The 13,229-nt window shown below is 38.7% G+C and overlaps 1 protein-coding gene across 2 annotated transcripts in view; it reads left to right on the forward strand.

The window, feature by feature from the left end:
- DNAH8 (dynein axonemal heavy chain 8) overlaps positions 1 to 13,229 on the forward strand; it is a 321,904-nt gene that overhangs the window by 186,350 nt on the left and 122,325 nt on the right. For both annotated transcript variants that reach the window (XM_027525064.1, XM_027525063.1), the window contains exons 62-67: positions 2,583 to 2,736; positions 4,656 to 4,820; positions 6,509 to 6,735; positions 9,306 to 9,424; positions 11,324 to 11,427; positions 12,451 to 12,627. In XM_027525064.1, the coding sequence (XP_027380865.1) occupies positions 2,583 to 2,736; positions 4,656 to 4,820; positions 6,509 to 6,735; positions 9,306 to 9,424; positions 11,324 to 11,427; positions 12,451 to 12,627 (946 nt within the window). The remainder of the gene's footprint in view (positions 1 to 2,582; positions 2,737 to 4,655; positions 4,821 to 6,508; positions 6,736 to 9,305; positions 9,425 to 11,323; positions 11,428 to 12,450; positions 12,628 to 13,229) is intronic.

The following is a 13,229-nucleotide window of genomic DNA, read 5'->3' on the forward strand; positions in this document are numbered from 1 at the left end:
AAAAATTACAATAGGATTTATCTGCAGGTTCAGTGGTTAAGACTCCATGTTTCTACTGCTGGGGGCAACAGTTTGATCCCTGGTCAGGAAACTGAGATCCTGCATGCTGCTGGGCATAGCCAAATAAACAAAAATAAAAAAGATTACAACAATATATTGTATTTCTTTTTCAAGTAAACGTTTTTATTTCAGGGTAATATACATTAAAAAAAAATGTTCACAAATCATGGGTGTCAAAAAGTAAGTACACCTATGTAGTTAGGTCACAGATAAAGAAATAAAACATCGCTAGCACCCAGAAGTACACCTTGGGTCTTGTCCCAGTCACTACCCTCCTAAGGGGAAGAATATTCTAACTTCTAAGCCCATTGCTTTACTTGGCCTATTTTTCAGCTTTATGTCAGTCGAATCGTATGGGGTTTCCTCTTTAATGCCGTTTTTGTTGCTTGCGTGGTGTTTGTGAGTCACCCATGCGGCTGCGTGCAGCAGTAGTTTATTCTTTTTTATTGCTGTGGAGCCTCCCATTTTATCACATATTGCCACAGTTTGCTTGTCCATCGTACTGTTGATAAACGTTTGCCGGGTTTTCGTTTTGCAAATACAGCTGTTACGAATATTCCTGCACACGTCTGAGTATACTCCTCGAGATAGAAGTGGTGGGTATAACAATGCAGGGGGAGTGAGGAGAAGAGGCCAGGCAGAGGAGGAAATCTGACGTGGTTTCCAGAAACCCGAAGGCAGAGAATTAGCCTAAAAACGAGATTAAAGCCTGAAGAGTGGTGACTAACCTTTGAGTGGATCAGATGGGGGCGGAAGCCACATTGCTTTAAGGAAGCGAAGAAGCAAATATAAACAAATTTTAAAACTCCTCAAGAGGCTTAGCTATGAAGGAAAGCAGTGAGAGGGATATGGACCTAGAGAGGGTGTGCTGTGACCATGTCTATATATTGTAAAAGCAATGCCTAACAGTCTGCTTAATTAAAAAAAAAAGAGCAAAACAGCTTTGTGACTTCCTTGAGTGGTCAGTGAGAGGGTTGCTCTAACACCGGGCACTTCTGAGTAAGGATGCAGGCTATGTCGCTCTCACAAGTGCAGCTGCTTCTCAGCAAACCAACTTACCCGTTTCCCTTTTTAATGAGTTCTCCCCCTTGGCAATTATTTTGAGGGGATATATCGTCTCTTCTTGATAGTATTCCTTTTGCTGAGATCTACAAGATTAACTATAATTCCACCCAGAAGGGCTTCATTTCCTCTCCTAATTTAAAAATAAGCTATGACATCTCTTATTTGCAGAATCTAAAAAGAAATTATACAGATGAACTTATTTACAAAACAGACTCACAGACTTACTAGAGAATGAACTTACGGTTGCCAGGGGGAAGAATGGGAGGAAGGGATAGTTAGGGAGTTTGGGATGAATATGTACACATTGCTATGATTAAAATGGATAACCAACAAGGACCTACTGCATAGCATAGGGAACTCTGCTCAACGCTATGTGGCAGCCTGGAAGAGAGGGGAGTTTGGGGGAGAATGGATACATGTATATGTATGTGTGAGTCCCTTTGCTGTCCACCTGAAACTGTCACGGTGTTGTTAATTGGCTATACTCCAATACAAAATGAAAAGGTTAAAAAAATAAAAGTAAGCTATTATACGTTTAAGTGCAGTTAAGGTACATCATCTCAAATGCCCATAACAACCTTTACAAATTTGTAATTATCTTCATTTTGCAGATGAGGAAACAAGCTGTAAAACATGAAGGAACTTTTATAAAACTTCAGGGCAGGGATTTGAACTCTGGTCTTCCTGAATTTAATGTCAGTAGTCTTTCCATTAGACCCTATGAATTACACAGAACTCCCTATTACTTGCACTGTGAAACCTCCTTCAAATAAGGACTTCTTTATAATCCCTTTCATTGGCATCTACCCACAAGGATTTACATGCCACACTTAGGAAAACGTCTGCTTTGCTTTTACACATCATATCACTTCTGGTAGCACATGCGTTTAGTAGGAAACAGGGTAAACGAGAAAAACAGAGACCAGGCTCATCTCTTTTCAGAATCTGTGACCACATAATTATAACATTTCTATTATTTATATCACATTGCATAATGCATCTCTGAATCTAGTCGCTCAGTGAGATGTGAAAATTACCATTATATGTAATTTATCACTACTTTTATTTATAATTTATCTATACCTTCTTACCAATATAAGCTCATCCAAATATCTGATTAGTTTTAAATATTACATATGTATTCACTTGGGCAAAAAACATCTGTTGGCTGAGGACTGTTGGATTGTAGGGAATAAAAGTTCTTTTCCTTGTTCCCAATTATTCTGTCTGAGTCACTTTTGGTAAATTCCCCACTAAGTTCTCAAGCTAAATAAAACCTGTTTATTTAGAGTGGTAATGTACAGCTGTTTAGCTCTGTGTTTTCTAGCAGGCACTATTAACTTAGAATCTATCGGAGCAGGTGTGGATTACGCTCTAATTATCATGGATTGTATTGTGTTTTGAGATAAATGATGACTATATTTTCATTTAAAGCTCTCTGCTCCTTCTCTTCTTAGGTCTTATAATGTGAGTAATCTCACAGATGATTTAAAAGGCTTGTACAAGGTTGCTGGTGCTGATGGCAAAGGCATCACTTTTATCTTTACTGACAACGAAATAAAAGATGAGGCATTTCTAGAATATCTCAACAACCTGCTATCTTCAGGGGAGGTATGTCTCCAAAGTAGAGAAAGAAGTTATATTTTAAAAATGTAAATCTGAATAGAGAAAGCAGCAGTCTTTCAGAAGTGAGGTATTTAGGGACTTCCCTGGTGGCCCAGTGGCTAAGCCTCTGAGCTCCCAACGCAGGGCGCCCTGGATCAATCCCTGGTCAGGGAAGCAGATACCACATGCTGCAACTAGGGTTTGCATGCTGCAGCAAAGATCCCGGATGGCTGCAACTAAGACCTGGCACAGCCAAATAAGTAAATAATAATTATTAAAAAAAGAAGGGAAGCCATTTGGCACACGTTTTTCGTTTTAGAAATGATTAACACGTGAGGTTCAATAGACTTTTTGAAGTTTCTGTGAAATTAATGCTGCTTACCTCCAGATATTTTATATGCTTTCTTCCATTTTAAGTGTGGTTCCTTATTTGTCTCTTAAATCTTTAGCTTAATCCTGTAATTTATTTTAGGAAAAGCAAAGTTTATCTATCTATGTATCATTTATCTATCTAAATATCAGGTGTATAGAATGGTTGAAAAAGTTACACTAACTGTAAATAGATGTGTATGTCACCACTGAGTGCCAAAGAATTGATGCTTTTGAACTGTGGTGTTGGAGAAGACTCTTGAGAGTCCCTTGGACTGCAAGGAGATCCAACCAAGCCATCTTACAGGAGATCAGTCCTGAGTGTTCATTGGAAGGACTGATGCTGAAGCTGAAGCTCCAATACTTTGGCCACCTGATGTGAAGAACTGACTCATTGGAAAAGACCCTGATGCTGGAAAAGATTGAAGGCGGGAGGAGAAGGGGACAACAGAGGATGAGATGGTTGGATGGCATCACCAACTCAATGGACATGAGTTTGAGTAAACTCTGGGAGTTGGTGATGGACAAGGAGGCCTGGCATGCTGCAGTCCATTGGGTCGCAAAGAGTCCATGGACATGACTGAGTGAGTGAACTGAACTGAATGTCACCACTGCTGACACCATTTTTATCATCACTTCTTTGACCACCCACATGCTTGGTACTTTATTAGAAGGATACACAGGACTCAGCATATAGTTGAGCTTATGACTAAGATTTATTGCAGCAACACAGTAAGGATTTTCAGCTGGATCAGTAAAGAAAAAGACACATCCAGGGGAGTCTGGGGAAATCCATATACATGCTTCCTATTAATATGTTCTCACTAAAGGGTCCATACAGAATGTGTTTTTGGTGTGAAGTGAAAGTGAAGAAACGTGAAGTGAAGTGCAGAAACACATGTGCTCTTTCTGTTCAAGGAAGCTCATTTGAGACTCAGAATTCAAGATTTTCTTAGGGGCTGGTCATGTAGTTGTTCTCTGCCTGGCCACAACTGCCAAAATTCCAGACTCCCAGAAGGAAAGCAGATGTTCACCATATATCCCAATGTTTTTATAAATAGTAGGTACAGTGGAACAGCATTATTGATTAGTAATGGAGCCTTCCTTCCAAAAGCCTAGTTCTCAGATGCCAGGCGAAGGCCAGCCCTGCGAGCACACCTTGCGTGTGCACTCTCCCCTTCACAGTGATGTGTCTGGGTGCTTACTGATGCATGCTCTAGTTAACTATTTTGGAACCACAGTTGAGACTGACTGTGAATCAGAACGGAAGGCATCACTGGACATTTAAGTGGTGATTGGAATGGTAAACAAGATGGCTTTTTGGTAATAGCTATTTCAGCAAAAGGAAACTTAATTTGCTCCTGATTAAGCTGCTAAATAAAAAGTTGCGCTCTTGGAATTTCTGGCAAACTAGGGATTTGACTGTAGAGATGCAGGAAAAAATGTGAAAAGAAATGACATGCAGTGGTGGGGGTGGGGGGAAACCAGACTTTGGCAGTGCGTTGGCTGTGGGGAACTCTCGAAATACTGAACCCTTTCTTGCCTATTCCTCAAAGATCTCCAATTTGTTTGCACGGGACGAGATGGATGAAATCACCCAAGGGCTGATATCGGTCATGAAAAGGGAGCTCCCTCGCCATCCTCCCACCTTCGATAATCTGTATGAGTACTTCATTTCACGATCAAGGAAGAACTTGCACGTTGTTCTCTGCTTTTCTCCAGTGAGTTTTTACTTTAGTTATTTCTACGTAGGAGGAGTTACTTCCTTGAATGTACTTGGTTCGCCTTCTCTGATGAGATGATTTGCTCAGAAATGAACACTTGTTACTTCTTGACTACCACCAGTCTCCACTGACCAAAATCATACTAAAGAGTGAAAATTGAGTGTACTCATTAGCAATTATTGCATACCCTACAACTTTGATTACCTAGAGACAGAAATTATTTATTTTAAGGGATTTGGTGATATAGTCTTTTCTAGCTTTAGCTCCAATGTATTCATACCATCTAGAATGTCCCTGATGTAGGTTTGAATGTCTCTCACTCACTGTGCTATCCAGTATTGTAACCATTAGCCATGTGTGGCCATTTGATTTTTGATCAGTTAAAATTAAGTAAAAATGAAAATCCAATTTCTCAGCCCCACTAGCTTCATTTCAAATATTCAATAGCTGCACGTGGCTAGGATACTATAGAAAGCACATATATAGATCCTTTCCATCATCATAGAAAATTCTGTTGGGCAGTTCTGCTCTTGGGGGTGGGGGAGGTGACTCACTAACTCTATAAGTTAGAGTTATCTTGCTTAATTTTTAGAGGCATCTTGCTTAATTTTTAGGTAGTCTAATAGCCAGAAAGGTCTTCTTTACAAATGGTGGAATTTTGTCTCTTGACTCTTCACCTGTGATTTCGTTTGTCCTGTAAAGTGAATCCAATCCCTCTCCTGCATTCAGGTCTTCAGATATTTGGGGAAAGTTTCTGCAGACTCCCTAAGTCATTTCTTTTTTAGACCAAACACCTCCCATTCCTTCTGCAGGTCTCACTTGCCCTGGTTCCAGGCCTTCCACTGTCTTGGTCATCTCTCTGTAGCAATGTGCTTTGTCAGTTTCCTTTTTTTTTTTTTCATCCATTTTTCCTTTATTGGAACAGATCTTTAATATCAGATTGTTTAAAGTTTTCTTTAAAATTTTAAGTATCAAATTTAGTTGTTTTTTTTTCTTGCCTAAGAATCCCTCTTGAGCCTCCCACCCACCTCCTGTCCCGTCCATCTAGGCCGTCACAGCGCGCTGGGCTGGGCTCCCTGCATTGTGCAGCAGCTTCCCCTGGTGGTCTCTCTTTTACATGGTAGTGAATACATGTCACTGCTACTTTCTCGATTTGTCCTACTCTCCCTTCTCTCACTGTGTCCACAAGTCCATTCTCTATCTCTGCATCTCTGTTTCTTCCTTGTAAAGAGGTTCATCAGTACTGTTTATCTAGGTTCTTATATATGTGTTACTATACAATATTTGTTTTTCTCTTTCTGACTTACTTCACTCTGTATAACAGGCTGTAGATTCATCTCCTTCACTACAAGTGACTCAAATCCATTCCTTTTTATGACTGAGTAATATTCCGTTGTGTGTTTGTAGCACATGGGCAAAGAAGATGTCAGTGTCTTCTTACATGGGAGCTCCTAGAGCAGAATGAGTCTTAGGGAAGGAGGGAATGTGGAACTATTGCCTCCTTGCACCTGGACACTTCATTTACATATTCATGCAGTCTAAGAAGATTTCTAAAATAATGTGTTGTGTCAGGCTATTGGCTCAGAATATAAAAAGGTCTCTATGCCTGACTAATCATCCCTCTGTGTTTTTTGAAAATATAATTTTTAAAATGTATAATGCTTTTTTGACACTTCTGTCGCTAGGTTGGTGAGAAGTTCCGTGCCCGCTCTTTGAAATTTCCGGGCTTGATCTCGGGCTGCACCATGGACTGGTTCAGTCGCTGGCCTAGGGAGGCGCTGGTCGCCGTGGCCTCCTACTTCGTCTCAGGCTATAGTATTGTCTGCTCTAGCGACACCAAAAGACAAGTCGTAGAAACAATGGGCCTCTTTCACGACATGGTTTCAGAGAGCTGTGAAAGTTATTTCCAGAGGTAAGTGATGATGCGTGAGCGTGACAGCTACCGAAACACAAGGTTCACTCCAAAGACGAGTAAAATGTAACATCCAGTAACACACTCGTCACAGTGATTGAGCTCAAAATCCCAGCTGCTCTTAGATTTTTCCCTCGCTTTGATTTTCTAGTGATTATGTATTAAAATGATGACAAATAATTGAGATTTTAAAATTAACTAGTGTCCATACTTTTAATTACCCCTTTCCCTCTGGGCTTCAAAGTAACAGATACTTAATGAATTATTTTATTTCACTTGCTTAATTAATTTTTTGGAAATGACTTAAAATAATTCATTATAAACTCTTTAAAATTTGTTTCTTATTCAAGTTCATTATTTATTTGGTTAAAGAAGTCCACTGTCCTAAAGCTTCATTATTGCCTTATGCTAAGGGATCATTAATATGCATCACTTAATCTTGTCTGTGTTTTCATGACAAATAATTATGAAACTGAAGTTTAATTGACAGTAGAAGAGTCCAGTCCCTAAAAGCAGAAATGGCGTTCATGATGTGAAAGCTGGTGTTGACAGTTCAAGAATACAGCAGTTTTTTCCGAAGTGTGATAGTCACTGGTATGATTGCTATAAATAAAGGTGGCCAACATGGTTTCTATAACAGAGCACTTCTTCCTTAGGGTTCATGGATGAGCTTCAGGGAGTGCAGTACCTCCCAGAAAGCCTATTTTTCTTCATGGAGAGTCTTCAGTTCAGTTGCTCAGTTGTGTCCAACTCTTTGCAACCCCATGGATGCACACCAGGTCTCCCTGTCCATCACCAACTCCTGGAGCTTACTCAAACTCATGTCCATTGAGTCAGTGATGCTATGCAACCATCTCATCCTCTGTCATCCCCTTCTCCTCCTGCCTTCAATCTTTCCCAGCATCAGGGTCTTTTCTAAGGAGTTAGTTCTTTGCATCAGGTGGCCAAAGTATTAGAGCTTCAACTTCAGCATCAGTCCTTCCAATGAGTATTCAGGACTGATTTCCTTTAAGATTGACTGGTTGGATCTCCTTGCAGTCCAAGGGACTCTCAAGAGTTTTCTCCAACACCACAGTTCAAAAGCATCAGTTCTTCAGTGCTAAGCTTTCTTTATAGTCCAACTCTCACATCCATACATGACTACTGAAAGAACCATAGCTTTAAGTAGATGGACCTTTGTCATCAAAGTAATGTCTCTGTTTTTTAATATGCTGTCTAGGCTGGTCATAGCTTTTCTTCCAAGGAGCAAGCATCTTTTAATTTCATGGCTGCAGTCACCATCTGCAGTGATTTTGGAGCTCAAGAAAATAAAGTCTGTCACTGTTTCCACTGTTTCCCCATCTATTTGCCATGAAGTAATGGGACCAGATGGAGAGTCTTGGTAGCACTTAATTGATTTTCCAAGGGGTAGGGGATCCTATCTCACAAAAACTTGTTTATCCTGTGTCGTTTTCTTTACTTAAAACTGTACATGGACCATCCTCTTAAATAGTTATAGATAATCTCCCAGATTCTCTTGGTAAATCTGTGTATATTAATTCTCTTTGTTGGGAAGATTTTCTTTCTGCTTAACTTGCACTCCACCTCTACTGCTGTCAACTTGTGAAGAGAAGTTTTTACTTTTGTGCAGCTACAAAAAACCATGTCTTTAGTTTTGAAAATTTGGTGTATTTTTCAAAGTTTTCAATATCCTCTTATTGTAGAAGTTTATTCTGAATGCATTATATATGCATAATGTGGGATTTCCCTGGGAGTCCAGTGGTTAAGATTTTGCCGTCCAACGTAGGAGGTGCTGGTTCGATCTCTGATCGGGTAGCTAATAAAAATCCCACATGCCTTGCAGCCAAAAACAGAAGCAGAGTTGTAACAAATTCAATAAAAGGCTTTAAAAATGGCCTGCATAAAAAAAGATATGTAAAAGATATTTATATAATGTTTTACTAATAGTCACATATATGCCAGAGTCCTTTAAAATGCTTTTTAATGTTCAGAACTCCAAAAGTAAAATTTTAATATAAAATAAACTTACTGTAATATAAAAATATGAATTTTTAGTATGTGAAGATCTCTTCTTTGACTTTAGTTTCTCCTGTATAAAAATTTTTCCTTTTACTTGTTTCTATTGTTAAATATAATTATTATACTGAAACCGTAGTGATTTGGATGTTTGAATCAAGTGTGCCTTGATTTCAAGGATAATCCAGAAATTCAGGGGAGAGATTGGCTTTCACCGTTGTAAGCCCACTCATCTCATCTGGGTTTCTAGTGGGGAAGAGGTGTGTAGCAAATATCTGGCGAATGAAAACAGATCTCGGCACAAATTCATTTCAACCACTTATCCCTAATATTTGTATAGAACATTAAAGTTTACAAAGTGTATTTACGTATGCTGTTTTATTTTTTGATCTTCACAAAATCCTAGGAGGTGTAGGACAGTGATTCCTTTCTCAGTTTTCCAGAAGAGGAAACAGAAGCCCAGAATGGGGATAAGGGTCAAGTCAAAGAATCAGTTAGAGATACAGTATTCCTGCTGCCTCACCGGAAGGTCTTTTTTTCTGTTCTACTCTCAGATACCGCCGAAGAGCACACGTGACTCCCAAATCTTACCTCTCATTTATAAATGGTTATAAAAACATTTACACTGAAAAGGTGAAATACATTAATGAGCAAGCTGAACGTATGAATATTGGTAAGTGGAACAGAATCTGATCTTTTAGGGCTTGTCTGAAAGAGATCCCAATATTTTGTTTGGTGGACATTGTTGTTTGAAAATGAAATACTTATTTTTCATATTGAAATATTGATTTATAATCAATATTGAAATATTGCTGATAGTAGATTATTTTGAGGGATATCTTTATGGGTCTTTTGACCTGTCAAGAAAGTCTGGGCAGAAAAAATGTAAACAGAGGTGGCCTATTTTTCTTCTGGAACCATTTCTTCCAGCGCTTTCAGCTTTGGGTCCATCCTGTTGGGTAGTGAGTCACCGTGGTTGTTGAGCTGCTGCTTACAGATGGGGAAAAGCCAGCTCCTGGGTACTGACCACAGTTTCAGTTTATGGTTTCATTGCCATTTCCCTCAATTTGTGTAAATTTTGCCGTGTTACTGCTTCTCAGATTTCTAACAAAGGAAAAAACAAAACAGAAACAAAAGCAAAAAAATGAAAACAAAAAGAGACTTTACGTGAGCAGTGGTTTTCTAAGTGTCCAGTATATGTAGTGTAAGTAGGAAAAGTGTAAGTGGGAACAGATTTTATGTCCAGAAAGCATTTGGCCCAGATAATCCTGAAATGCCTTAGTTCTGTATTTTCACTTCTGCACAGAACGTGGTCACAAAGCATAAAGGCCTGTGAAGCTACAGTGATGATCGGTGCCCTGTGAGAGAAACGTCCTTCTGTTGGCTTTCTCGTGGCTTTCCGCAGCTTTTTTATATGATGCTCTAGAATCGGTGGTGTGCTGAAGCTACCTGCACTGGCTCATGAGAACTGATGGTTAAATTAGGAATGTGATGATCTGGTTGATAACCACAGCCTTCATTAAAAATTAATAAACTTACAGTTAAATTAATTATGTTAATGAGGGCAATCAATACTCAAAACTCATTACTTCTTAGTTATTTTTACTTTATTATTATTAATGTTCTTGGGGAACATTATTATTTCTATTCTATCTATGTGGCAGAAATATTATATAATGGTGTGTTGCTGAGAACCAGGCAAGGTGGGATTATCTACACGGCAGACACTGGAACCATCCAAATGAATGCCCTCACTCCAGACCCAGAATCTAAATGTTTACCAACACACCTCTATCTAGCGACTAGTGAGATTTTCAGTTAACCAGTTATTTTTGTCTAGAGCACTGAGAGTCTCAGAAACAGTTGCAGAAGTTTTAGCAGTTATTTTCACTGTTATAGGAGAGAACCACAAAAAATGTTAATATATTATGTCTCATTTGCCGTCTCAGTTGCAGTGTGATTCAAAGGCAAAAAATGATAGTTACAAACTTGCAAAGCCAAGGAGAGCATACATTTGTCAAATAAGTTTCCTGGCTAAATTCATTTTACTTGTTATAGCAATATGACTTTCCCTTAAATGTAACTAGATGATATTCTTCATTCAGACCTATTTTCTTCATTTCCTGCTGAACCGAAACTGTTAGAAATATGGTCAGTATTATTGCTTCTAAAATATGTGTATTTTAAGACATCTTGTCCATAATTATTTTGTGTTTGTTATAGTGTACATTATGGTGCCTTAGGGCTTCCCAGATGGCCCTAATGGCATCCCAGGTGGTAAAGGACCTGCCTGCCAGTGCGAGAGACATAAGAGATATGGGTTCGATCCCTGGGTCAGTAAGATCCCCTGGAGGAAGGCACGGCAACCCACTCCAGTATTCTTGCCTGGAAAATCCCATGAACAGAGAAACCTGGTGGGCTACAGTCCATGGGGTTGCAAAGAGCTGGACATGACTGATGAGACAGCATGCACGCAGCACATGGTTCTTTATAAGTAGTAAATATTGAATAAGTATTTGATGAGGGGATAATCATATATTCAGTGAAAGTGTCTATGTGTGTGTTTGTAAAGGTCTTGACAAGCTGATGGAGGCAAGTGAATCTGTGGCAAAACTCTCTCAGGATCTTGCAGTAAAGGAGAAGGAGTTGGCAGTGGCTTCCGTAAAAGCAGATGAAGTGAGTTGGCATTTACACTGTGAAGCATATCTTCCCACATTTAAAAAAAAGCATTGTTTAAAATGTTATTAAAAAGTAAACAGAATATAAACCCACAGGTTATTTCCAGTAAAATACAGCCCACATGGGGTCACAAAAGAGTCGGATACGACTTAGCAACTAAACAACAATAGCAACATTTACAAAGACCGTTAGATATTTTTGTTTAATTTATACCAAAACATACCTAAACTATTATATCCTCTACTTGGTCTAAGACTGTTTTTTCCTTCTCTGGTTCTCTCTTGTTTTCTGTCATCTGTATAGGAAATTTCTGCTTGACAATAAATTATATTAGATCTTCTCTTTAAGGTCTCTGCAGACTCTAGGTTTCTGGGGTAGCCCAAGTTTGATCTGAAGTTTGTTTTAAGGAAGGAAAAGAATAAAAAGAAGAGTTGATTGAGTCTTTTTAAAAGATGCTCCTCCCAAGGTGATAGGGATATATATGTGTTACTTCTCTACCTACTGCTTCTCCCCCAGGCTCAGGCTGCTTTCACCTTGCACTCACAGAGTCAGTTAAGAATAGATGCTTAAGTCTCTACCTTTAGCCAGTTATTGAAATATTAGAGCATAGGAGAGGCACTTAGCATATGACATAAGGTAGACCCTTAGCATCCTGATATATGGTAGGCAGTCAACAAACATTAGCTATTTTTTTTGTTATTACATGAGGCTTCATATGGTTTCTGACCTTATTCCATGGCACTGACTTTGAATAGTTTTAATTTTCTAGAAATAACATAGAGTATAAATATCATTTTTCTGAAAGTTTAAAATATTTATTAATACAGTTCATGACTGAGAGAAGCTTAGGAAACAAAGATTACAAAGCTACTCAGAGGAGTTACTTTAATACATCTTAAAATATAGACAGCTTAAATGGGGGATGAATTTTCTCTCATTCTTATTTTATATTATATACTCAAATCTGTAAATTATGCTGAAAAGATTTCTATTGATCCTCATGTTTTCTTTCTTTAACAGGTATTAGCAGAAGTCACAGTAAGTGCTCAGGCTTCAGCCAAAGTGAAAAATGAAGTGCAGGAAGTAAAAGACAAAGCCCAAAAAATAGTGGATGAAATCGATAGTGAAAAAGTAATAGCTGAGACCAAGCTCGAGGCAGCTAGACCTGCACTGGAAGAAGCAGAAGCAGCCCTGAATGTGAGCAGTGCATTGTTATCCCTCCCAACACAGGTCCTAGCTGGCACCACGTGTCATTACATAAAATTTAGTTATGGGATTTCTAATCAGAAAACTGAATTGAATTCTTAATGTGATTGTGATCTCTGAGTCTTGAAGCAAATATTTCTGCTGATTACATTTCCTAAGTTTATTTTTTTAAGTCTTTACTTCCCATAACTTACTTTCATCCCACAAAGCATCTTTCCATGAGAACTGAGGAATAATGCTTAGTGTGATTATTGGCTTAAACTGTATCCTAAGGGATTCAGATTATACAGACAGCCTTCTCAGTTCCTTCAGCATCCTGACTAGGTTATGTCATGCACTCTTTAACATTTTTTAAAAATCCTCTTACGGTTCCCATTTCTCTAATTTAAAGTCCCAAGATGGGTATCCAGGACTGTGAAGCAAGAAGGGACAGCTTCAGAGGCAAGCAGATCTCCATTTGCCTCTCATGACCATACGGTAGATAGTCTCAAGTAAAGTTTACTTAACTCTCTTGGATCTCTGTCAAGATTCTAATTCTTTCTTGATCTTTGAAGAATCAATGTATGCATTAAAAAGTAATGAATAGTTCACTG

The sequence above is a fragment of the Bos indicus x Bos taurus genome, chromosome 23 (assembly GCF_003369695.1).
Source record: "Bos indicus x Bos taurus breed Angus x Brahman F1 hybrid chromosome 23, Bos_hybrid_MaternalHap_v2.0, whole genome shotgun sequence".
NCBI classification, from domain to species: domain Eukaryota; kingdom Metazoa; phylum Chordata; class Mammalia; order Artiodactyla; family Bovidae; genus Bos; species Bos indicus x Bos taurus.